The sequence below is a fragment of the Spea bombifrons genome, chromosome 1 (assembly GCF_027358695.1).
Source record: "Spea bombifrons isolate aSpeBom1 chromosome 1, aSpeBom1.2.pri, whole genome shotgun sequence".
NCBI classification, from domain to species: Eukaryota; Metazoa; Chordata; class Amphibia; order Anura; family Pelobatidae; genus Spea; species Spea bombifrons.
The window spans coordinates 136811145-136835796 of record NC_071087.1 but is presented as its reverse complement, the minus strand read 5'-3'; the positions used below and the strand labels follow the sequence as shown (position 1 = coordinate 136835796).

At 37.9% G+C, this 24652-nt stretch overlaps 1 protein-coding gene across 5 annotated transcripts in view; it reads left to right on the top strand.

Annotated features, from left to right (window-relative positions):
• The window catches only part of PAM (peptidylglycine alpha-amidating monooxygenase), an 87074-nt gene that overhangs the window by 8908 nt on the left and 53514 nt on the right, over positions 1-24652 (top strand). For all 5 annotated transcript variants that reach the window (XM_053474540.1, XM_053474568.1, XM_053474559.1 and 2 more), the window contains exons 4-7: positions 3244-3301; positions 16468-16555; positions 20844-20929; positions 21260-21343. In XM_053474540.1, the coding sequence (XP_053330515.1) occupies positions 3244-3301; positions 16468-16555; positions 20844-20929; positions 21260-21343 (316 nt within the window). The remainder of the gene's footprint in view (positions 1-3243; positions 3302-16467; positions 16556-20843; positions 20930-21259; positions 21344-24652) is intronic.

Here is a 24652-nt window from a genome sequence, read left to right as displayed (position 1 = left end):
AAGGGCAACAAAATGTGCGGGTTTTTTTTGTTCTGGAACTATTCATTATATCGGGATAAGGATATATAAAGCGTAGTTCTGGAACAAGATGGTAAATGTGAAGCAGTTTGCAGGAAAACTCCCTTGGTTTCTAATGGTAATTGGTAAGTTAGGTATTTATGGTTCTGCTCAATTTTTAGAGAAAGATATGGTATAAATCACAGGGCTGTACACTCCACTCACCAGACATAACAGCACTATTTGTATGCCTATCCTTTACCATACCTGATAAGTGTCACAAAGCCCTTTGTCACTCTTTACATTTCATTTTATTCTTCCACCTCTAATGTTGCATTCTCTCTCCTTCTCATTCTCTCTCCTCATTTTCTTTCTCCTTTTCATTCTTTGTCTCTCTATCATTCTTTCTCCTCGCTCTCATTCTCTCTCTCATCTCTCCTCTCTCACTCCACTCCTCCTATGCATTAACCACCTCCTAGTTATTTACTTTAGTGGGGCGCATTGACTTAAATGGGGCTTTTTTTAAATTAGAACACTGCACAAATGATAAAGGAAAGGAACGATCACCGCCCTCTTTCCAACCACCAACTTATGAGTTAATGAATTGGCAAGTTACCTGCTTTTTTCCCCAACTGGCATCAACTCGGTTCTCTTGTTATCGTACACATGCACATTATTGAAGTTGATTTTAGTTTATTTGTGATTCTGACTTTTTCGGCAACTTGCATGCAATCACAGTTTAGTGAACAGACCCCAGTGCATTAAGTGTGCTTTTATTGGCTGTTAGATATGTTGGTATCTGCACTGTTTCATCTATATTTCTTGATTACCCATAAAATAAAAAATAAATCTGGCTCCTAGATAGATGATAGATAGATCCGGGAACAATATTTACTTTATTCACTTGGAGATAGTATGTGAATTGAAACCAGTTTCTGCTGTTTGCTTATAATTTACATTCTTCTTAAGAGAGGCTGTCATGTTTGCTTGCTAGGCCTCTGTCGCTTACAGTACACGTTTAAAGGTTATTTTATTTTAGGTTTTCATTCTGTTTTTGCAATGCATTTTTCCATCATTTTAGCTGCTGCTGTAAATGCAATGGAAATATTGACCGAGTGATGAGCTTCCCAGTTTAGGCTACCCAGAATGGCTGTGAGGGCGGGGCTAGCCACAGATAGCGTTAAGTGGGTTAGGAGTGGGAGGGGAATTGGGCAGGCAGTAGGCGTGGCTACAAACCATTCCCCTGGTCCTCCAAACGGTTCCCAGGTATGAAATAACATTTGGAAATATAAATACAGGTTTGTTAAACACAAAGATTGGAGTGTATTGAAAAAGGTGTTTGTAGGATAGTTGGCTATTTATTTTATATTTTTGCATTATGGAGGCACTTTTGGTAAAGATGATAACTTTATTGGCTAACTGGTATATAATGGATTGCAAGCTTTCAAGACTATCTAGGTCCCTTCTTCAGGCATAGAATACATGCCTGACTCACCTGGCACTGAGACTGGCCCTGGTGCTATCATATCATACCTTATTAATCAGTATCTATAACATGCTGATTGATAACTGGATGCCATTGTACTTTGTTGTGTATTCCTATCTCGAGTTTAAATGTCCATGTGTTTAATAGAATTCTTTGTCATTCCTTGAAATCAAACAACATAAGGCAGTAGAAACACTTATTCAATGTTCACATACAAATAGTAACACTTTAAGAAGGCAGATGCTGTATTAATCTTATGTTGCACAACAGTCTGTTTATAATTTCCTTCTGGTTTTTTTAGTTCTTATACTCTGTTGCACCATAGAGGCACTGTGGAAAATCCCTGTTAGTGTTAATTTACTACTTGTTTTGTTTGTCTCACACTTGTGAGTTCAGATTATAACAATACACAATTAATTTTAAATCTTAAACATACAACTATGTTGGTCTTGTGTTGATGTGTTGTTGGCAAATGAAGAAGTCGTAGGCCGGGTCCATTACCTTGGAGCGTAATAAGGTTGAAGGCTACTAGGCAAAATAAAGCTTGACATGCTAAAGGAGGTATTCAGAAACTACAGGTTTACATGTAATGTATGTTTTACTTTATTGAGAGGGTGGTAGATAAGTGAAACCACCTCTCAGCAGAAGTGGTAAAGGTTAATACAGTGAGAGAATTTAAACATACATGGGATAGGCTATCCTGAGTTGTGACCAAGGGATGATTAAGGTCTGAGTCTTCACAACATGGTCCTTGCCAACATGGGCAAAGTTTCCAAAGCATCTCCTAAATAGTAGATGGAGACATGCAGAGAATGACTCAAAGATCTGTTTATGTGCTCCCTTACTACTAAGTATAATCTGACTTGCATGTCAGTTTTGCAATGATGTAGGTCCCATAGTACTATTAAAATAATAAGCTTTTGGACTAATGTTATAATTTATTTGGTCGGCAGCAAGACTGATTTAAGCTGGAGAATAAACTACTGAAAAATGAATTGTATTTTAATCTATACAATTTAATGACATGGATCACATTTACAAAAATCAAACATACCCATATACCCTACATAATCTTAAAAATCGTGTTCTTATATACCTCTCCTCCAGTTTTATTCACCTCTGGATAAAAGCTGTGCAGTGCCAAAGCCTTAAAGTAGCTTTGGTCAAGAAGTGAACGGTTAGCTTGTTGTTTTTAGTAGTAACATTTAACATCTCATCAAGAACAAGGAATAAAATGAAGTCTGCTGCCCAAGAGAAAAAAAGCAGGTTATCGGTGGCAGGCATCTTGGATGATGGGTTTTAACGAAAGATCAGTTCTGATTCTTGTTAAAATATATATATATATATATATATATATATATATATATATATATATATATATATATATATATATATATATATATATATATATATATACTACTCAATGTATTTGATGATAAAGATTCATTTTGTTATAGTCTTGGGGAATCCAACATTTCAAAAAGAAAGTACTTTCGCTTAGTATTTAGTATAACACATCTAAAAAAATATCGTTATTGCACCTGCTGTTAATAATAATGTTATAGTTGCTTGAAGTAACAATATACTCTTTTTCTTGTATCTGGTCTGAATTAAACTGGATCAATTTAGGTGCTAGTAGCATATTGCAGATCAATACATTGTTAGCCATCACAGGGTCTCAAGGGCATAATGATCTGTATTTTAAATGAGTTGGAAATTGAAGTTTGCATTGCGCTAAAAACAAGTTATTTATTTTTCAGTCTGACACCTATCTGTGCAAGGCGTACCGGTTGCCAGTGGATGATGAATCCTATGTAGGTATGTATTATAAAAAAAATAAACTTTTTATTATTTTATATATATTATCTATATTTATATTGTGGTTTTCTTGCCTAAGTAAAAAAATAAAATTTAAAAAAATAGATTCTAAATAACAAACCGTGTCTTAGGGCTTTATGAGTAATGGTATCTGGAGCACAGCATGCAGATGCCTGTGGCAGGCATTACCCAACACCCTATTTGTAACCTATTGGTTTGCTGTCGGCGGCCGGCTGCTTGATATTTCTTCATTGAACGGGCTGTTTGTTTACCTGACGGGGAGAGCAGTAAATCCTTTTAAAGTTTACGCTCTATGAGAAACAACCAAACTGGAAAGTGGGATCGACCATTTAATTGTCTTCTAGCAGCTGCGTTAATGTGCTGTCACAGAGTCAGCTTCTTCATACCCCATGTCTTATTGTCTGTCCGATTGCTTTTAGAACAGTATAAAATGTTCACATATACAAAGTTGACCTTATTCTGTTAAAAAGCTGTGCCGTGGCAAAGCCTCAAAATAGCTTTTTTTCAGGATGCAAATGGATTTTAACCCCTTAATGACAAAGCCCGTACATGTACGGGCTCAAAATGCATTGTTTTCAATGGGTTTAGGGGCCGCCCATTGTCCTTAAGGGGTTAACTTTAGACAAGCACTAAAAATACAAGTTTGTTGTTTTTAGTAGTAACATTGTGTCTTAAAGGAAGATCAGTTATTCGTGTTATCTGAGTAACTAACTGTTACGCTTGTTAAAAAAAGATATAATTCTTCTAAAACGCAAATGGTTAAAAAAGCATTGTTCTTGGGGAATACAGCATCTCATAAAACATCATGTATATGTGATTCTGCTATATATACGCACGCACGCACGCACACACACCCGCTTTCCTGATGTAATTCTGACTCGGTGAACCTCTTAAACACTGACAACATAAAGACTATTTTTATTACAGTGGCTCGCAGGAGAAATTGCTACTACGTTGCTCTTAGATTATTTGGCAACTTACTGGAATATAGAAAAAAATGAGAAATCCACCGACTGCGGTTAGATATGCTGCTCTTGCCTTTCCTTAGTGTGTGAATCACCAACGTTGAAATGCAATGTTTTGTAGACCCAAATAGTAGAAATGTTAAGTAGCCAGCAGGCTGAAAAGGACATCTCCTAGAGCTCTAAGTTGCCATGGTGATCGCTATTGCTAGGATAAAATGGAGATGTTAGGGGACTGGCTCAGGATGGTCAGAGAGGCATCAAATGTTAAACCATAACATTTTCCAGGTTTAAAATATTCAGGATTTGTAATTATATATTTATTCTGGTTACTTATTATAGCGCGTGCTGTTTAATTGGCAAACGGGTAGCAAAAGTAATATGATTTTAGACTTTCACAAACAAAAGGCGAAGAAGGCCCTGCTCAACAAGCTTACAATCTAGAAGGAGGTGGGAGGTAAAAGCGCAGATGTCTCAGGTGGACCAGCCACACAACTATTTCCTATTTCCGTGTCTCTATTTAATCAATAAGCAATATTATTGGCTATAGTTACAGAATGACTGAAGAATGGGAGAAGGAGGGGTTAATGAGTTAGATGATTGGCTTCCGTGACGAAGTGCGTCTTAATAGATTTTTTGATCGAGGCTAAGGGAAGGTCTGGGGATATTTATTGTGTAAACTTCGGTTCGGAGAATTAATATGAATGATTACAAGGGATGTGGAAGTCTAGACTCTACAACTGCCAAATAATTGCAGATCTCTAGGAAGCCTCTATTTTGACTTTGTCTCAAATGCCTACCTAGGCATATGTCCAAGTTATAAGCCAGAGAATGTCGCAACATTAATCAAAGTGGCATAAAACTGTATGTTAACATTTATATATAATGTTTTTTCTTTAATATTTTGACCAGTATTAAACAACTGATGCCCAAAGAGCAGCTGACCCCAACACGTCTTATAGCATTATTACATTCATTTATTTACAGTTCCTATAGCTTATAGTTTTTGCTTCGCAATCGCGGTACTTGATTTAGAGCTATATTTGGTTTATATTGGCTCAGTTAAGGCTGGTATTTGAAGACTTGGCAGATCACTTTCCTGTCCTGATGCTACACCCCCCCCATCATTAACCCTCTGAGTGCCAGTTATGTAGTAGATACATATCAAGCAAATTGTGCTCAGACGGTCAACTGCGTATTTCCTACATAGCAACTTTGTATTAAGCAATCGCTAAGAATACTTCTCATTACTCCAGTGATGCTCCCAGCCACCTGTTAAACCAACAGACGACCACCTTCTACCTACCCTGGCGGAATTTTTCCGTTAAAGACAGATCTCAAATTTACTTTTAAACTTAAGGCCTGATCAGTGGAGGAGAGATCTGTGACCAATCTGCAGTTTCTCTGAGAACAAATAATAAAAAAAAATCCATGGACCATGGACCAGGCAGCCAAAATGATTGTATGCTTCCATGCTAACCGATTGGTTTTTTTCTTTTTTTTTACCCCAACCATTGTCACCTACAGTAAGGATATAAGAAAACAACTGAAATATTGTCCCCATCTCCCATGGGGACAATTGTGCCCAGCCTCCCAAGCACTTGGAGTTGAGCAATGGCAATCGACCAATAAGCAACATTTTATAGTTAATTTAGTGTACCAGACTATAATTCTTAAAATAACCAGAGAGAAATCTACAGATCTACATTTTATGAGTGAGCAGGACTATTTCCTGTTTTGTTTCCGTCTTTTTTTCCCAATGGGTTTTTATATATTGTATTACGCAGAAACAAACCTTCAAAAAAAAAAAAAAATCAACAATCCCATAACGCATATTATAAGTTCCTATGAGGAAGACTGGACTTGCTTAAATTTATGATACATTTAAGGTCTATAGTGGAAACTCAACATTACCTTAATTATAGTTTAATTTTTCTTTATCTCAAGCTGAGTGCGTGCAAGCAGACTCGCTCTTAAATGTGAGTGTGAGTCTGCCTGCACACTGTAGTGTATGATCTTCAACGTAGCCATCTTGAAGCAACAATTAATTTAATCCACATACAACCACACATTGCTAATCATTGCTATTAATAATTGCTCTGTATGATTGATGGGGACATTTTTAGTGCTTTTATATCTGTTGACAGAAGATAAAATGTTTATCTAGTGTGCTGATTTTTAGGACATGACTTCAAGGAGCCGGATGAAACCTCTTTGTGTTTTTATGCCACAAGCAAATGCAGTCAGAGCTGGACATTTGGGCTTAACGAAGGCACGCAAAAATCCTTATAATTGAGAACTTAAGCAGAAGTGACCGTAGTGTCACATAAAAGTAAAATCTCTAGTGAATTACATTTACAAAGCATACACAGCACATTAATCTTGAGGATTTGCTTACAGCTGGCAGGGAGAATCATTCTGCACATGGAAAAGTGCAATATATTTTGGTTAAATGTGCAGCTTTTTAATTTAATCAATACTAATATCCCCATTGGGGTTAAAAAATGAGTAATAGGTTAATTTGTGTTCAATGGATTATTCCCCTGTGTATTAGGAAATGGCTTTTATTTAGTCCACTAGAGATTTAATTCTGTATAACCAACGCAAGTACCATTTGGACATTTAATAGGCTCCTTATTTATAGCATTACTTGCCAGGCCAGCACTGCTTCCCTGATTTATTTGTCTCCCTGTCCTGTTTTAGTTATCTCTTAAGCCTTAAGTTACTTTTCTATTACTCCTTAACGGAATATACCCTGGGATAATATAAAAGGATAAAGATAATAGACGGCTGGACTGGGACCACATATAAATTGATTACATGCTTTCTGCCTCTAATAATTTACTCAAACCCAGTAGCCTACTGGGCATTTCCACTTTGAGCCCTATGGCCTAGTCTAATAACAAGTGACACGGTGGGGGCTAGATGATTATTAGAGATACCCCTAGAGTGACAATCGGTTATGATTCATCTGTATAGATGGTGCAAGTATGTTTTATTAGTGGGTATTGTGGGGTCAAAATGATGTGTTCTGCCCCAGTTAGCATCCTTAAAGCAAATGTATCCAAAACCTATGATGTATGGATTTGCACTACACATATAAACTAACATAATAGCGTTTACAGATGAAATGATGGAAATATGTATACCGTCTTTTATATTTAGGAGTCGGATATTAAATTCATGTTCTCTGGATGTGTGTGACTATTCCTCCCCATTGGGGTTCTTCTTGTAATGTGTGTCTGTTAGTTAAAATGTATTGCTTTTTTAGAATGAGTCACACAGTATTTATGCAAAAGATTCAGTCTGCACAGATACCTTGTTATGCTAATGAGTGAACCAGTTGGTAATTAATTATGCCATACAGGTATTAATATGCTAAACTGTATTTGTTGGCAAAAACATGATGGTTCGTTATTGCTCTGTTTGAGACAAATCTTGCATTTGAGACAAATATGCAGTGAAAACATATTGATAGCCCAAGGGTGTCCCGTTGACGCTTAGAAGGATTGAACCTGACAGAAAGCTACTCAGCCAAGAAATCTGGCTGTCATCTTCATCCATTGCTTTCACTCACTTGGCTGACCAGTAAACAAATGTCTCTCTTTCTCCATGGTTACTGATTGAATCTGCAACACGCCGCAACCTGCTTGGGGAATAGGCTTACAGATCCATCTGAACACTATTAAACTTAAAAAAAAGAATGCTACTACATGTGAAGGGCCAGCGATGATAAGCAAGCTAGGGCAAAGTCACACATCTTTATGTTCGGGAATAAGAAGAGCTAACCTGATGGCCCAGTAGGATTAAGCAGTATATGCCACCCCACAAAACAAAACCCCTTGTGCTACCTCTACACAAGTAATTTGCGAGAATCCCCTTTTTGGGATGCGAGAATTCTTATACTGTCCAAGATTGGTCGGAAGGTCCCAAGTGCATCTGTTAAATGACTGATGATCAGTTATTTTACAATTACACACACACACACACACACACACACACTCACTCACACTCACACACACTCACACTCACACACACTCACTCACTCACCAGGGGAGTGCACAACCTAAAAGGCATACACATTCACAGTCAGGGGTTGCTGCTTGAATAATATGTACACAAAACAAAGCAAGAATTCAGTGCATGCCCAGGGAATACCATTCTAAAAATACCTATCTAAGGCATAAATATTGGGGACTTGAGAGTCTCATTTGGGCAAAAATTCAGTGCAGCTCCACTGATTCAGCTCCTTGGTAAGCAACATAGCCATGAAAGATTAGACAGGGCATGGAGTACTTTGACGTAGTGGCGGGTTAAGCAATATTTGGTTGTATAGTGTGATGGAATCACCAATGTTTATGCCTTACATAAGTGCTTTTAGAATGTATTCGCTGGATATGTGCCAATTTCTTTCTCTGTGTATGTATATCTATAGAATAAAATATCATTTCATTATAAAAAAAAAAAAAAAATATATAAACATTCTGTGTATGTATATGTTACGTTTGTATGCACTGGAGTGCCCAGCAAAACAAGTCATCATATATACAGTTAGGTCCGGAAGTATTTGGACACTGACGCAAGTTTTGTTATTTTGTCTGTTTACCAAATTAACATGGGTTTTTTCTCATCTTTAATTTGGGGTTATTCACATCCAAATTGGAGGAAGGGTTTAGGAATTACAGCTCTTTAATATGTGTCCCCCTCTTTTTCAAGGGACCAAATGTAATTGGACAATTGACTCAAAAGCTGTTTCATGGACAGTTGTGGGCTATTCCTTCATTCCTTATTTCTTCACCAATTAAGCAGGTAAAAGGTCTGTAGTTGAGGTGTGACATTCGCATTATAAAGCTGTTGCTGTGAACCCACACCATGTAGGCAAATGAGCTCTCAATGATAGCAGGAACATTAGGAGTAACCAAATCAACAGTTTGGTAGATTCTGAGAAAAAAAGAACGCACTGGTAAACTTTGCAACACAAAAAGGCCTGGACGTTCACGAAAGACAACAGTGGTGGATGATCGTAGGATGCTTTCCATGGTAAAGAAAAACCCTTTCACAACATCCACCCAAGTGAAGAACACTCTCCAGGAGGTAGGCATTGTTATCCAAGTCTACCATAAAGACAAGACTTAAAGAGAGCAAATACAGAGGGCTCACCGCAAGGTGCAAACCATTCATAAGCTTCAAGACTAGAAAGACCAGATTACACTTTGCCAAACACAAAAATATTAAAAAAAACAGCCCAGTTCTGGAATAGTATTTTTTAGACAGATGAAACTAAGATCAACCTGTACGAGAATGATGGGAATAAAAAAAACATGGAGAAGTCTTGGAATGGCTCATGATCCAAAGCATACCACATTGTCTTAACAGATAGCTAATGACCCAAAACATACTGTGAAAGCAACCCAGGAGTTCTTTAAGGCACAAAAGTGGAATATTCTGCAATGACCGAGTCAATCACCTGAACTCAACTTGATTGAGCATGCACTTAAGGCGGAAAAACCCACAAACAGATGACAACTGAAGAGAGTTGCAGTAAAGGCCTGGCAAAGCATCACAAAGGAGGAAACCCGGCGTTTGGCGATATCAATGCGTTCCAGACTTCAAGCGGTCATTGCCTGCAAAGGATTCTCGACAAAGTATTAAAAATGAACACTTTATGATTGTGATGATTTGTCCAATTACATTTCATCGCCTGAAATAAGGGGACTGTGTATGAAAATGGTTGCATTTCCTAAGCTTTTCATATTATAGTTTTGTTCAACCCTTTGACTTTAAGCTGAAAGTTTTTCAGTTGCATCAGCTTCATTTCAAATCCATTGTGGTCGCGTACAGAGCCAAAATTATGAAAATTGTTTCAACATCCAAATATTTTTAGACCTGTAGGTAATTCTATCCGTTTCCTCTGTTTCCCTTCTCTAATAAGCAGCGTAGGCTATTTGTCTAACATCGTCTGTGTAGTATGTCTGCATTCCCGTCCCCTGATAGATTCACGCGTGCCTCTCCCAACAGCTTCTCGCTGTCAGTCTGAGATTGAAACTCACACCTAAACGTGACCTTTTAAATGATCTACTCTATATGATCTGTCCTTGTTTCCTAGCAACACATCTGCAATCGTTCTCTCCATCTTTGTTTAAGGAACATAGATGCTCTGAGACACTAGCAACACTCATAGCTGCAACCCTGCTTGCTTGCAATCTGGCAAACCTAAAATACGTTAACGGCAATATTAATGTTCATTTTCTTAATGCTTAATGCCTAACGTTTCTGGAGAATAGTTAACCAGGGAACCACAACAACCATGAACTTCTATATAGACGTTATGGCTGTCTGGCTCTTGGGAGTTGTCCAAATTGCAAGCATGCAACGTATGCTCTTGGTTCACATAAAAAAAATATATAAATATTCCGTGTTCTAAGTTTTAGAAGCTACTGTAATTTTTTCCAGCTAATTACACTGAACTCCTAGAGTAACACTTTGGAACAAATTAAAGCTATTTGCACCTGCATTAGGTAATTCCAACTCGATTACATTTTCTTCCATAGGTAAATACTGCCAAAAGACACAGTTCATTTGATTAAACTGTTTCTGTGAAAAGTCAGATTTACTCAGAGTATTCTTCAGGGCAATTAAACTTTCTACTGAATAAGTAAAAACACAAACTAGACTAAACCAAGATGCATGTTAACCCCTTCATGACCAGAGCCTGTGCGCGCTGTCAGGGACCGCCAAAGCAGAGGTCGGAAGTTACAGACCTTGTGCTCCCACTACAGTATGGAATTAGAGAAAAGGGGGATTATATGATGGAGGAAAACATTGGGGTAGATGATGGAGAGAAATGGGTACTCTAAGGGAAAGTGTGAGCCAATATGTTGTGTGTACGGGCAAGCATCAATGTGTTAATGTGTTTGTATGTGTGTATGGGCAGACAGGTATATAGGCACTGTATATATGTATGTATGGGCAGGTGTGTGTGTGTGTGTGTGTGTGTAAGGGGATTAACACATAGAAAAATATGAACGGGGGGAAGGTATGAAGAGGAAATAATGCTGGGTAAAGAGATGGAGGGGGTTGGTTTTGGTGCAATATTGGGTGATAACTATACTTTTGTGGGGTTAATTAATACTGGTGGGATGCTAAGCCTTTCCAAACATGACATAAGCACAGCAAAAGGTAGGTAGGGCTGCAGGCACAATGACAGCAAAAAGGTTCGAAGAAAAAATAATTGGAAAAAAAAGTTAAAAATAGGTGCCAAAACACCTTGTACCCCTCCCACTAGAAATATACATTAAAAACCCTTTTTTGCCCCAAAATACAAAAGAAAAAAATACTTAGTTCCTTTCAACTATAAACATAAAAAATGTTGAGTTTTTCTAAACTCATTAGACAGATATTAGAATCTATTTAGCGGGTTTTTTTCATTAGTTTTTGTAGATGAGTAAAAAAAAAAGATTTCAATTTTGTTTTTCCTTTTTTTTGATCATATTGTTTTCTTTAAGAATCTTTATGATATCAAAATAACAGTATCTAAGGAAAGCCTTTCTGTCCTGAAAAAAAATAAATTGTAAGCGAACAGTAAATGAGAAACAAGAAAATTACAGTTAAACACAAACACTGCATAAACAGCCATTGTCACAAAGGTTGAAAAATGTAAAAAAAACAGGCCACAAAGGGGTTAAATGACAATGAAATTTGTCTGAATTCTAACTGTCAGTGTCAGGTTTATTAAATAAATATTAATTAGTTAAACACACACTCATAATAAGTTGTATGAGCTGCATAGTAATTTTAATATATTAAAAGCTGAAAGCAGTTTTTTAATTAGATGGATTATCCTTGATATATGGTTTTCAGCGCACAGACATCACATAGATTCCTGACACAAGTAATTACTTCCATGCATGCATATTCATATTTTTGATAGGTGGTAACAAATTTGTATGTCAGAACATATGTTAAAGTTTTATTTTTATCCAGGGTTGGCAACATTCAGACAAGTAATAAAGGAACTCAACACAATCAATGTGCGTTATCTAATCCTTTCTAAAGCACATTTCTAGAAAGGAAATTTATAGAAAGTCATTCATCATCTTAGCTGGGACCTATCTGGGTTCTCCGCTTCTCTGGTTCCCTCGGGTCAACACACAAAGTCGCAGGAGAAAGGTCCTGGTATGGCCCACTCCCCGCCCAAATGGGGGTGGTTTTATCCTGTGCTGTCAGTAGGACCGCCCACAATGTCATCGGGACCGCCCACTGATGCTGGCGGGTAGCCAAAGCCCAAACGTTCCTTGTTACTGTGGACACCGCCAGTGGCTATTTTCAGAATTTCATCTGAAGAAGAGACCTCTGAGTTCCTGAAACCTTATGTGACTGTACATCTTTTTTTGTTAGCTCATTAAACTTTAGTCTTGGACCGATGCGTGGGTATCCATGTTTTCCTAATTAAATAAAATGGATCACTCACAAGGATTCTGGCTGTGGCCCAAACTCTCTAAAACCGAGGGCCCCATTTCTTAACCCACCTCTATATTTCTTATGAAAACTGTTTCACCATTAAAGCAAGAAATGTAGATATTCTTTTAGGTTTACGTGTCAACATTGTGGTTAAAAACTGCCCATTTTAATATATAATTGAACAAATACATTAATGCTCACACAATATTTTAGGTGGTGTCAAGTACAGAATTGATTTGACAAATCTAGATTCGGATGCTTAACAAATGGAATATGGTGAATGCATGATGTTGAAAAACAGCTGGACATCTTCTGTTCTTGAAACCGAACTACACTGATGAATTACAGGAGAACATTAATATAATTGTGCATCTGTGTCATATGCCATTTCCTGCTAATTTTGCTGTTTGAGACGTGGCTTTAAGCGCCATAGCAATGCTTATGTCTGTGTGGATGAGATGTACGGTGTATCTTTATTCCATTCAAACACTAAAGCTAATTTTAGTATTCTACAAAGGCTGTTATCTGTTCAGGAACATTGTCATCCCCTCCGTGCTTCTGCCAGAGAGCCGAAAAAATTGCTAATTTGCGGAAATGTTTGCCCAGACTGGGCTGGAAATCTCCCACCTGTTTCTGAAATTTAGTTTGTTACAGACTCCACGGGTAATCTGGATGATTTTGGTTCATACAGTAATGTTGTGTTTATGTAATGGAACAGTCATGTTTATGGTTTAATGTAAAAATATTGAAGCCACGCGAAGCTTTATATAGCAGATCATATTGTTTTTGTAAGAATAGCAATTGGTGCTTAAGGTCCGTTCCCTTCTACACATAATCAAAGCTTATCCCTCGGACTATTTATGAAAAGTCTCAATATATTAAACAATTGAACAATAAGAACCACCCGGTAAGCTGTAAATCTCAAAAGCCACTGAGCCATACCCTGAGAGTTCCCAGGTATGATCATCATATCATCTTGGATAAAAGACATATACTGGATATCGCCGAGTTAATTTCTGAACCCAGCCTAAAATGGTAAAAGCACTGGGAACACTACTTTCCACTAATTCATGATCATGAAGATCTTTCTGGACCTGTAAAATAGCTTAAAAGAATGACATAAATATACTTGTTTTACAACTAATTTGATCCCCTGTGATCTCTAGATTGTAAGCTTGTGAGCGGGGCCATATGTACCTAATGTATTGTTTGTCGTAGTCTAAGTTCTATTTTTTGTCATACGCTTTGAATGTGTGTATTACAAGAAGAGCTGGGTGAATTGTTGGCGCTATATAAATTTAAGCTAATATCAGCTCAGGATTAGGCTCCCTATTTATTGGCCTATACCTCTGTCTTTCTGTATTCTGAATAGCTTTGAAAGACAGGCCTTCATATCTAATTGCTCTTCATATGTTGTCCAACTCTGCCATTCCCCCTAGAAAAAAATTTACTTTAGAGCCCTTAGCAAAACTGAACCCCCTGTCCACTCTTATCTCCAAATACTCTCCTGACTGCCCCCTTTGCTCTGTCAATGAGTTGCTTCCCTATTCAAAGGTTATTTCTTTCTTTCCACTCGCATCTACAGGATTCACCTGTTCAATGAATGACTCGTGTAACCATATTCACTAATAACTCACCTGTCCGGAAATCATATAGTCTATTTATTGTTCCAAGTTTCAAGTTCTCCATGCCAATAACTTTTCCACTTGACCTACTACTTCTTTCTCATTTCTCCATAGAACCCTAATATATTCTAAACTTACAAGAGCAGGGTCCTCTTCTTCTTCAGCTGCATGTCTTATGTTTATGTTATTGTTAAATGTGTAACCCCCCATGTTATAGCACTACAGAATCCACCAATGCTTTATAAAGAAAATGTAGTAATATGATAAGATTTTTATTCAGCAATAGAAGTCCAAAATTTCACTGGTTTGCAGATACACATGTAATGGAGAAGCTTAGAAAGCAAGATTCAGGATTACATAATCCGCATGTCTGCAGTCCATTTTGTAATATAATAGGATAAAATGTGTGCAGAAACACAGTAACGAGCTTGCTACACCGTGCCGCGATAAGCAGAATGAGAGACTGAAATATTGTATCGGTTTGTGTTATCATACCCCTTGTATATATGTATTGTTTTAAGTGCTGCGTAAATTGTTGGTGCTATATAAATAAAAGATAATATTAATCATAAATGAACAAAAGAAAACCTATGTACTTTTTCTACAAAGCAAGAAAACGAAATTTGGCCATTATTTACCCTCAACCTCCAAAATGTACAACTCTGTTACCTAAACTACGTCTTCTGACATTTCGATATTGTGATATTGTATTTCACAATACACAGGCTGATATATTTATGTTCAGCTTAGCTAGGACTATATATGTCTATTAGAGTCTGATGTCTTGCTTGCGAGTACAGATGTAGTATGTTTACTAACAAGTGAAAGGAATGCAACAAAACAGGGTTGCAGGAATCATGACCTGGGATCCCATATCCTTGTTATGACCATAAATGTTGCTTTCATGGGGTCTTAGTTGTGCTTTAAGGTGGCAATCCTGCTCCATAACCTATAATGTCCTCTCTGGTACATTCATGTTTCATTAAGGCAAATCTCTTCCACACGCAAACACACGCACATACTGACTCTCTCGCTCTCACATACATATATACATACATACATACATGCATACTAACAATTTTATTAATGCCAACAGTTGTGTTGGTGAAAATACCTATGTGTTCCTCAAACCGGACATATCTAATCTTAATGTAATGCACGTTTCTTATAAGTATACTATATAAATGGTGATGGAGGGTATATCCTTTTATGATTTAGTGTATGTGGGGCTTCTTTTTATTAAGTGTCTGCACCAGGCGTCTTCTAGACAAATTGGAAATCTTGTCATGAAATACAGGAGTTAATTTCACGCAGACAGGATTTTGCACAGCGAAATGGCGTTCGTTCGATAGTCAATGAATAATAAATGTGAGGTGTTGCTTGGATACTGTTCATATGTTTCCTTTTCCTGTACGGGATCATTGTTCACATTTGCTTTTATTTTTATTAATACCACAGGAAGCAGCTGGTTTCCTAACTGGGTTTTCATTTGTGCTAATCTTCGTCTGTAGGATTTTAATATTGCCTTATCTTTTTGTTATCTGCGAAGCAGATGTCTCTAGGAGTCGATGCTTTATGGTTGCAATAAGACAGTTGAACTTTCCCAATAATCCCTTGTAAATCAATTGGGTTATAGGTTAAATCCATTATATCTACCCATCTATCAGAACGGCATCAATGACCAAGAAAATCTATACCATGTGTCACTATGTCCATCGTCCATGGCAGCTTTAGTAGTTCATATTATAAAGTCTTTTTTACCCATCAATGTTATGGTTATAATAGCCCTATAAAAAAAAAAAAAAAACCCAGTGCCACAATCCACCAGAAACTCATCAGTCTCACTACTCTGAGCCAACATCTACATGGTAAGACGAGTGAGTTTGCAGATAAATAATTGCATTAAATTGATTAGAAAACAATGCTTGTGTATTTGTATGACGCTGATGCTTTAAAAAATGTATTTAAAAACATGCCGAGAATAAACCCTGTGACTGCGGGCATGAAAAACAAACTAGAGCCTTTTAAAATAATAAGGGGAAAAAAATTGTCTTTCCTTTCTGTAACATCTCATGTTTTTCATTCCTTTGCATTTTAGTTGACTTCAGGCCTCATGCCAGTATGGATACTGCGCACCACATGCTTCTGTTTGGATGTAACATACCTTCTTCCACTGAAGATTACTGGTATGTAATGTATGCTGACTGACAATTACGATTCCTTTGGTCATATGTCTGCATGACGACTAAAGTTACTTAAATGTGACAAAAAATGGACTATACCAGTTTTCTCTTTCATTTTTTTCTCTCTATCTTTTGCTTTTTCACTCTTCTTCTTTCACTCTTGCACTCTCTCTACCGCTCTTGCTCTGGCTCGCTTGCTGTCTCTCTAAAGCTGCAGCTCCACCTGCTCTGTAAAATATTTTATTTTTATCACTGACGTTATGACATTAGAAACAACAATACTACTATGTTGATTGCTCAGACTCTGCCTACAATTGATACGTTCTGTAAAATGTTGCCCCATTCATATTTTCTCCGACAAATGCTACAATGTACCTTGTAGTTTTGAGACATTAAAAAAGGGTGATTTAAAACATATACTGTTAAAGGGAGAGTCTACTGTCCCTGACAACCACCACTATGAACGCAGACATATTAAAGTATTCGGTGGGAGGAAAGCGCTTCCATTGAAATTAATGGCAGGACTTTCCACACTTGCACACTGGAGTCTAACTGTTGAGTATATGATGAGCAGGGAGATGTGTTCTGATGAGCACATCTCCAGCAGGGCATTTAGCTGCAGGGGCAGCTCAGTATACAGTATAGTAATGGGAGTTACGTTTTTCAGGGGGGTGTTAAATGGGTGGCATAAGGCATTTCTGGAGGCAGAGTGTTCTATGAAATGCCTTTTAACCCCCTTAATGCGACTCTGCCTCCTGAAATGCCTTAAACCTCCCTAAATGCCACTCTGCCCTGTAATATGCCTTTTAACCCCCTTAATGCCAGAGTGGCATATAGGGGTATAAGGCATTTCTGGAGGCAGAGTGGCACATAGGGGGTCAAAAGGCATATCATGGGGCACAGTGGCATATAGGGTTAAAAGGCATATCATGGGGCACAGTGACATAAAGGGGGTATAAGGCATTTCTGGGGCAGATGTGCATAACTGGGGGGGCAGGTTGGAAAATAGAAGGAAATAAAACCAAAATATTTTTCTCAGTCATAGCTTTTATTAAAAAAAATTATTAACATTTACTGGTATTTTTCTATAGGGTCGTCTTATATTAAGGCTTTTTCTTTTTTTCCTAAATTAATATTCAGATTTGGGGGGTCTTCTTATAATCAGGGTCGTCTTATAATCGAGCAAATACGGTATGTTTGTATATGTATGTATACATATTTGTGTGTGTGTGTGTATATATATGCTCAAAATATATGGCAAAGTTAGAGGCAAAAAGCAGTAAAATATTGCAAAGGCTATAAAAAGACATGGATAGCTTTTGCTTATGGAATCATTTTAACACGTGAGATGCATACATATATGGCGCATAAACTGCACTTAAGTTGATGGATTTGCTCATTAGACTAAGGAATTACAGTCAAATACCAAGACAAGCAAGGTTCTTTGTGTTATAAATAACATATCTGAGCGTAATGGATCATCCAGACCCCTCACATTGCATTTGTACCTCATTAGATCTTACTGATTTGCCTGTTTGAGGCTTGTGTATAATGAATCATCTTAAGGCCATAGGAGTTAAATGTAAGCATCTAATGTAAATATTTTGAAATGCATATAGCAGGGACGCCCATGTTTTTTCTGCAGCGGGCCATTTCTTCAGAATGTGTGCGTTGGCCGCATTCATTTTTCATTGAGAGACAAAAAACCTGTCCAAAATCCACAACAATACACAATATTATTTAGATGCAGTGTGGATAATAAAATTATAAGTTTGCAATAATGATGTATTAAGAAATAAAACGTTTTGGTTTTTTTATTCATAATTTGTTTGTTTTTTTCCTTTACTTTGGATGTCCCTGCTCACTGTGGCAGCTTTCACTTATAGAAGGAGGACATCAAGTGGTGGCCATAATGATCAGATCACTCATAATGGTCAGGAGTGACTTGATCACCATTCACCCACTCCTAACTGGCTACCGAGTCTAACCGACAGCAGTATACCTGGAAGCACTTTTGACTTCCTGGTCATTGCTGCTGAAGACATTTCTCTTACTCTTTCAATGATGGTGCTCCATAGGAGCACAGCTGTGATTTGGTCTCCACAAGCTTGTGGGGGCTGAAGATGCAGAACGTTAATCCCTAAAAGGCTGTGATCGTGTCATAGACGTACAGGGAGGGACGGGATACCCCAGAAATGGCTTGGCCCCAGACTGGAGGTGGTAGTATTGTCTTACCCGAAAAGCCACCATTGTTTACCATTGAACAATAGTTAGTCATCTTTTTTTTGCTGCTGTTAATTATTTGTCTATCATATTAAAATCTGAAGCTTGTTATTTTTGCTCATACTTGTATTGCACATAATCTCTGAGTTATTGATGCAATTACACTATGCATTTCTTGTCATAACAAAGTACAGCTTAATATGTATGGACCTGATCTTAGGAAATACTGTTTGCACAGAAATCCCTGATCCCAACTGAGGTTAATATTTGGTGTAATTGCGTCAGATGCACTTTCCAGTATTTGTATTCTGGCATAATCAGACAACGCACAGTTTTTGTGTTGTCCCCGGACCAGGCTCCCCTCTCATTATGACCCTGGGTGTTAGTTGGCAGGGGAGTTGTGGTCCAGACTCTTTCTGCTAGCTGTCCCTGCATAATAAATAGTTTGGTTAGTGACGTGACCGTAAAGAATCTCACTGACTCCGAGCTATTCTTGCTGCTTCATCTCGTTGTTATCTTCATCTTCAATCCTCCTCGCCCCACTTTTTGCAGTCCTCCCCTGCCATTGCCCCCTTTGCATTGATATGTGCACCAACCCCCATTACAGCAACCATAACAAAGCTTCAGGCCACACGACCCTTTATTTTTTAATGTTCTGTTCGGTGTATGGTGGGAAGAAAAAGACAGATGTGTGCTTTATTGGTTAGAACAAAAACAGTCTAATTAAATGACTATAAATATGGGAGACTTGCCAAGCAGTAGTAATAGCATGTTTGCCAATACCTGATTCAATGATGTTATTCATTAGAAGAGGGTGGGTTTTAAGTAGACGCTAAGAAATTGTTCCCAGCAGATAAATGAATTACAAACGTGTATTAGAGCAGCACTGCACTTGCTTTCTGAAGGCCCATGCCAGCTAGCAATCCCTTCTCGCTGGTAGCCCAACCTTGTTTTCTTTTGGAATGCATTTGCTTAACATGCAACAGCATTATCGCATTATTTTTAAAACAAGCATCTTTTATAGTTAAAAATACGGTAATATTTGGAACCTTTGAACCTGGGCTAGCTAACAGGAATCTCTCAGGCTACAACCATCTATACTTTTCTTGTTGATGTTAGCAAAACATTGTGGGAGTTGTAGTCCCACAATCATGCATGGAACTTCAAACATATGCTGGCCGGACACCCTTCAGCTGTGAAGTAACGTCATAATTACTAAAGAGCTATCTGTTGACTATCCCTGATCTAGATCCACTAAAATGGCATATCCGGCCTGGCCATCTGGCACATCACGCAAATACCCAACATAGCTCCATATGTAGTGCGCGGATTTAAGTAAGGTCAACTGCTTGGTATATGTCGCCACAGTCTCCGTTTATGCTCATGTAGAGTGTACCTTGCAGTACCTGATCTGCGTCTGAAACAGCAGGTGGGATGAGTGTGTGGTGTTGTTGGCCACCGGGAATTGGCCCTCTGTGCCAAATGGTCAGTCCATGCATGTCAGTAGATGGCCACTGGCCTTAAAGTACCAGGACCACTTAGTTATCCCCAGTCTGGCTCTGCCCCCTACATTTCAGGTGTCGGGACACATAACTTAGATACTGTTGTGGCCACCCATCGCCTTACCCGTATAGTCACCATGCAAGCTAGTGTCTCAAGGAGGCAAAGTGGGAACTGCAATGGAGGTCTGTGCTGCAACAGGACAGATCTTCATTGATTTTTCTCCTCCCTGGGCCAGTCAGGGGTGATCATAAGATCTCCCAACAGGCCCATACTCTCCACTCTCAGCAAAATCCAGTCAGAAGGGCAGCTACCTAGAACAGTGGGACTATTCCCCCTAAAAGCAGCACTGTTTGGAGGTATGCAAAATAACTGGAGTGTGTGGTTTCTTGTCCTGCTCAACATCAGAAGTCTTCTTCAGTTCTGTAAGCATAACAAAGACAATTTTCATAAGCATGTTCAGACATATTGAATTAATGCATGTCTAAAGCGGTAACATGGGTTTATTTTCCATTCTGATTTGTTTTCGGGAGAATAAGTTTTGATTCTAGTATTGTTTGTTTTACAGGGACTGCAGTGCTGGGACATGCGCAGACAAGTCAAGCATCATGTATGCGTGGGCAAGAAATGCGCCACCCACCAAACTTCCAAAAGGTATATAGTGTTTTTTTCTGTTCATTTACTCATCAAATCTGATTACTGCAGTGTGTCATATTTGTGTTATCTCTCTTCGGAGCCAAATGTTTCTTTCCAATTTTTCCTACAAGAGTCATCAAAGTCTAAATGTGTGGAGAACCAGGATGTATATAATATGCTATTTTTAAATGCCCAGTCTTTAAAGCAAACCCCAAATCCCATTGCATGATATATTGAGTAAAACACAAAATAGAATATTAAATATTTCCTCAAAAATGCCAATACAAAATGTAAAAAAATAGAAAATTGTATTAAAGCTGCTGTTTACGCCTTTTGTGTTTGATACAGGTGTTGGATTCAGAGTCGGAGGGGAAGGGGGCAGTAAATATTTTGTGCTTCAGGTGCATTATGGGGATGTTAGTGCTTTCCGCGGTAAGTGGAATAATAATGTTGCTTTTCATGAACGCAGAATGGAAGTAATCCATTCTGCGTTTAATGTTTTATTGATTAAATGTGATATTGGTTACATGTAAAAGCTTTTATTTAAAACAAAAACAAACATTTGCGTCATTTCAAAATACTAGCTTTGTCTTTAATTGACATATAAAACACTTTTTAATAAAGCAAAAAAATATTGTTAACAGTATATTAACGGGTGTCGGTGAGCACTTGACCTCCATAATAGGGAAAGCCTTTCTGATTTATGCTGCACACTGGATAACATGCAGATCAATATCTGAGCTGCTGATGTAAAGCTTTCAATGACATTAAATAGCTGTTTCAATATATATATATATATATATATATATATATATATATATATATATATATATTCATTCATTTTTGTGTCCTTCACAACATACTTTTCTAATGGTTAGTCTGCCCAAATCTAGTGTGATAGAGCAGAACCTGAATTTCTGAATCTGTGATACAGCTACCCACTTGGGTACTTGTAAAATGGTCAGGGAGCCCCTTAGAAACTATTACATCTGAGATAAAACCGTACTTAAAATAGCCCTTAAACCTCTACATCTTCTGCAATTATTCCCTATATTTAATGATTCTCTCTGTCCTGGTGGACAAAACCAGTTGCCAACATTTTGGGGGCGCTGGCAATGTTCACGTCAGATACTCACTTGCTTCTGAACATCGTTGCTCCTGTAGTGTTCACGACCAGCTCTGTCGCATAATGTAGCATGTGGTCGTTGGGAGGTAAACTGCATTTTTTATTTGTTTTTTCTTCATGAAAGAACAGTCTGGTTCCCCAGTTGTAAATGTTTTTTTTCTGTGCTGGGAGTCCATTTTGCATGGACTCCAGTGCACTTTTCTGCATGCATATTAATGTAGGCATTGTTTAGTTATTGGAGTAAAAAAGTGACTTCTGTCTCCTTTAACTCCTCCCCCAGCGGATTCTACTGAAACCAGGAAGTGTACGTAGGAAGCCTGCTTCCTGCACATGCTCATTAGAACTTGATGGGAACTCTGCTTTCTTTGAAGTTACTGAGGGTGGCAGCAGCGAATCGCATGTATGCTAGCAAAACATCAGTGTTCAAATAGCATAAATGTGATTGGCTGCTACTGCTCCCATTGATTCCAGTCGCAGCACCAAAATGTATCTCCTCCAAGGCAAGTCACAGGGGCGGGTAGACAAAGTTTAAAGAGAATTCTGATGAATTCCTCTGTGTTTGCATGTAAAACAAAATAAGAGGACCTTATTATTGTATACATTCAAACAGATAGCACCATTTGGCTTTTGCTTAGAACATGATGACCGGTTTGCACCAGATCTCCTCTACATAAGTGGCCTATGTTTGTGTTTTGCTTCCTTGGCATTTATACATTTATCAATGATATTATTCTTAAGGTATTTTTTTTTGTTTTGTTATAATGGTTAGTTTCTTAAAGGTGACAGTTCCCATTTAAGGGTAGATGGATGAAAGATTGACGTATTGAAACCTCTCGCTACTAATTCATGGTACAGGTTGGAAAACTTTATTGTGTTTCCCATTCAGGAGTAGTTTTAAAAAAAATGTGTAAAACAAAAAAAGTGAAAAACACGAATAAAATAACCTTTAAAATAAAGAATAATTTAAATAACAGTCTTAAGCTTGACTGGCATACTGTGGAGACTGTTTTATTGGGTTCCTTTTTCTTCTTACTCATATTTGGATACTATGTTCTCCATAGACTGAAAAAGAGGCCACTATTTTAGCTGCTCAACAAGAACATCTTTAATGTTTGTTCTTTCTTTTAGATCCCTTTTCTTTCTCGTGTTTTTTATGTATCTGCAAAGATTTTTCCTTACAGAATAAGTCATAACAAAAACGGCAGCACAGCTTATACATCATAAACTGTTGCCCCTGAATTATTGTCAGATTAGCTATGCTGGTTGCGCTGACACTATGAGTAAAAGCAGACTTAACCATGCAGTGCGAGAGACATTTATCTTTATGTGCCACCACAGCGCTTCATTTCTTCTGTGTAGATTTGCTTCCTGCAGAAAAAGGAAAATGGTACATTAAAAAAATATTTTTCTTTGTTCCAGATAACATATGTATATATATATATATATCTAAAATAAATTTTTCCTGGTTATCTAAAGGGTTGTCAGGATCTGCTCTGAAACAGTTATATTAAAATTTTTTTAGGGCTGGTCCTTAACCAAATAGCTCCCCAGGCAAAAAGCCCTTTCATAGATCTCTTGCGCATGCCCACACCCCATTCATTGTGGATGCAACCTTCTCAAGTACAAGACAGACTTCTCCACATTGAAGGCATTTTCTGGGGTGACCCCCAGGGCCCCCTGGTACAGGCAGCTGAGACACGGATTCTATGAAAATTTTACATTGACTTACAGGGAAGAAATTGTAAATTGTTGTTCCTTCACCCTCCCGTTTCCATTTCTATTTCTATTAAGGATGACTCACCGTACAGGCTACATTTAAGTGTTCCTAATGTATTTCCTTCTGTAATCCTTCGCCTCTGTTGTGTATTTGACATTGTTGTATGTGTGATGAGATTACTTTGGTGCTGATGTTGTCTGCATAATCCCTTGCTATTGTTTTGCGTGTTAATCCTTTTCCCCTGCCCTGGTAAAGTGGTTATATAAACTCCCCAAAAACTCAACGAAACATAAAGTGTCTTCTCTTGCATCCTGACTGGTGTGTTGTATCTGGTGCTACGATTCTTTGGTAGACCGTTTTTCCCCAAGAGCACCACCCTTACTCAGAAACGGAGCCGCTACCCATCTTCTAGCTAGCTTTTGCTATGAGGAAGGCTAGATATAGACATCTATCAATACACTAACTAGTATAAATAGTTAATTCCTTCTGTAGACATCACCTTAGCGTTAACAGATGGCTTCGTCGTTGGCTGTACGGCTCTGTTGAGAGCGCACATTAAGTGCTTGTGTGAATGAGCTGAGTCAGGTGGTCAGGACGCTTTCATGTAGCTCACTGGAGGCCCAGGGTACCAGAGAGAACACAAAATACAGAACTCTGGTAGTTAATGCATTTGTGAGAATCATATGCCTTCTTCAGCCTAACATCTAGATATGTGATGTGTTTATAGGTTTTGTGGAAAATGCTATAATTTATATGTAATGATTAGTTTAACACAGCTTGAAAACCATTAATCTCGAAACCCTCGCTTATACCTATACTTCCAAATATAGCAGGCTTTCTATGAAATGCTTAGCTTGGCTTTGCTATATGTTTACATGAGTCAGTGTGGGTAGGAAGT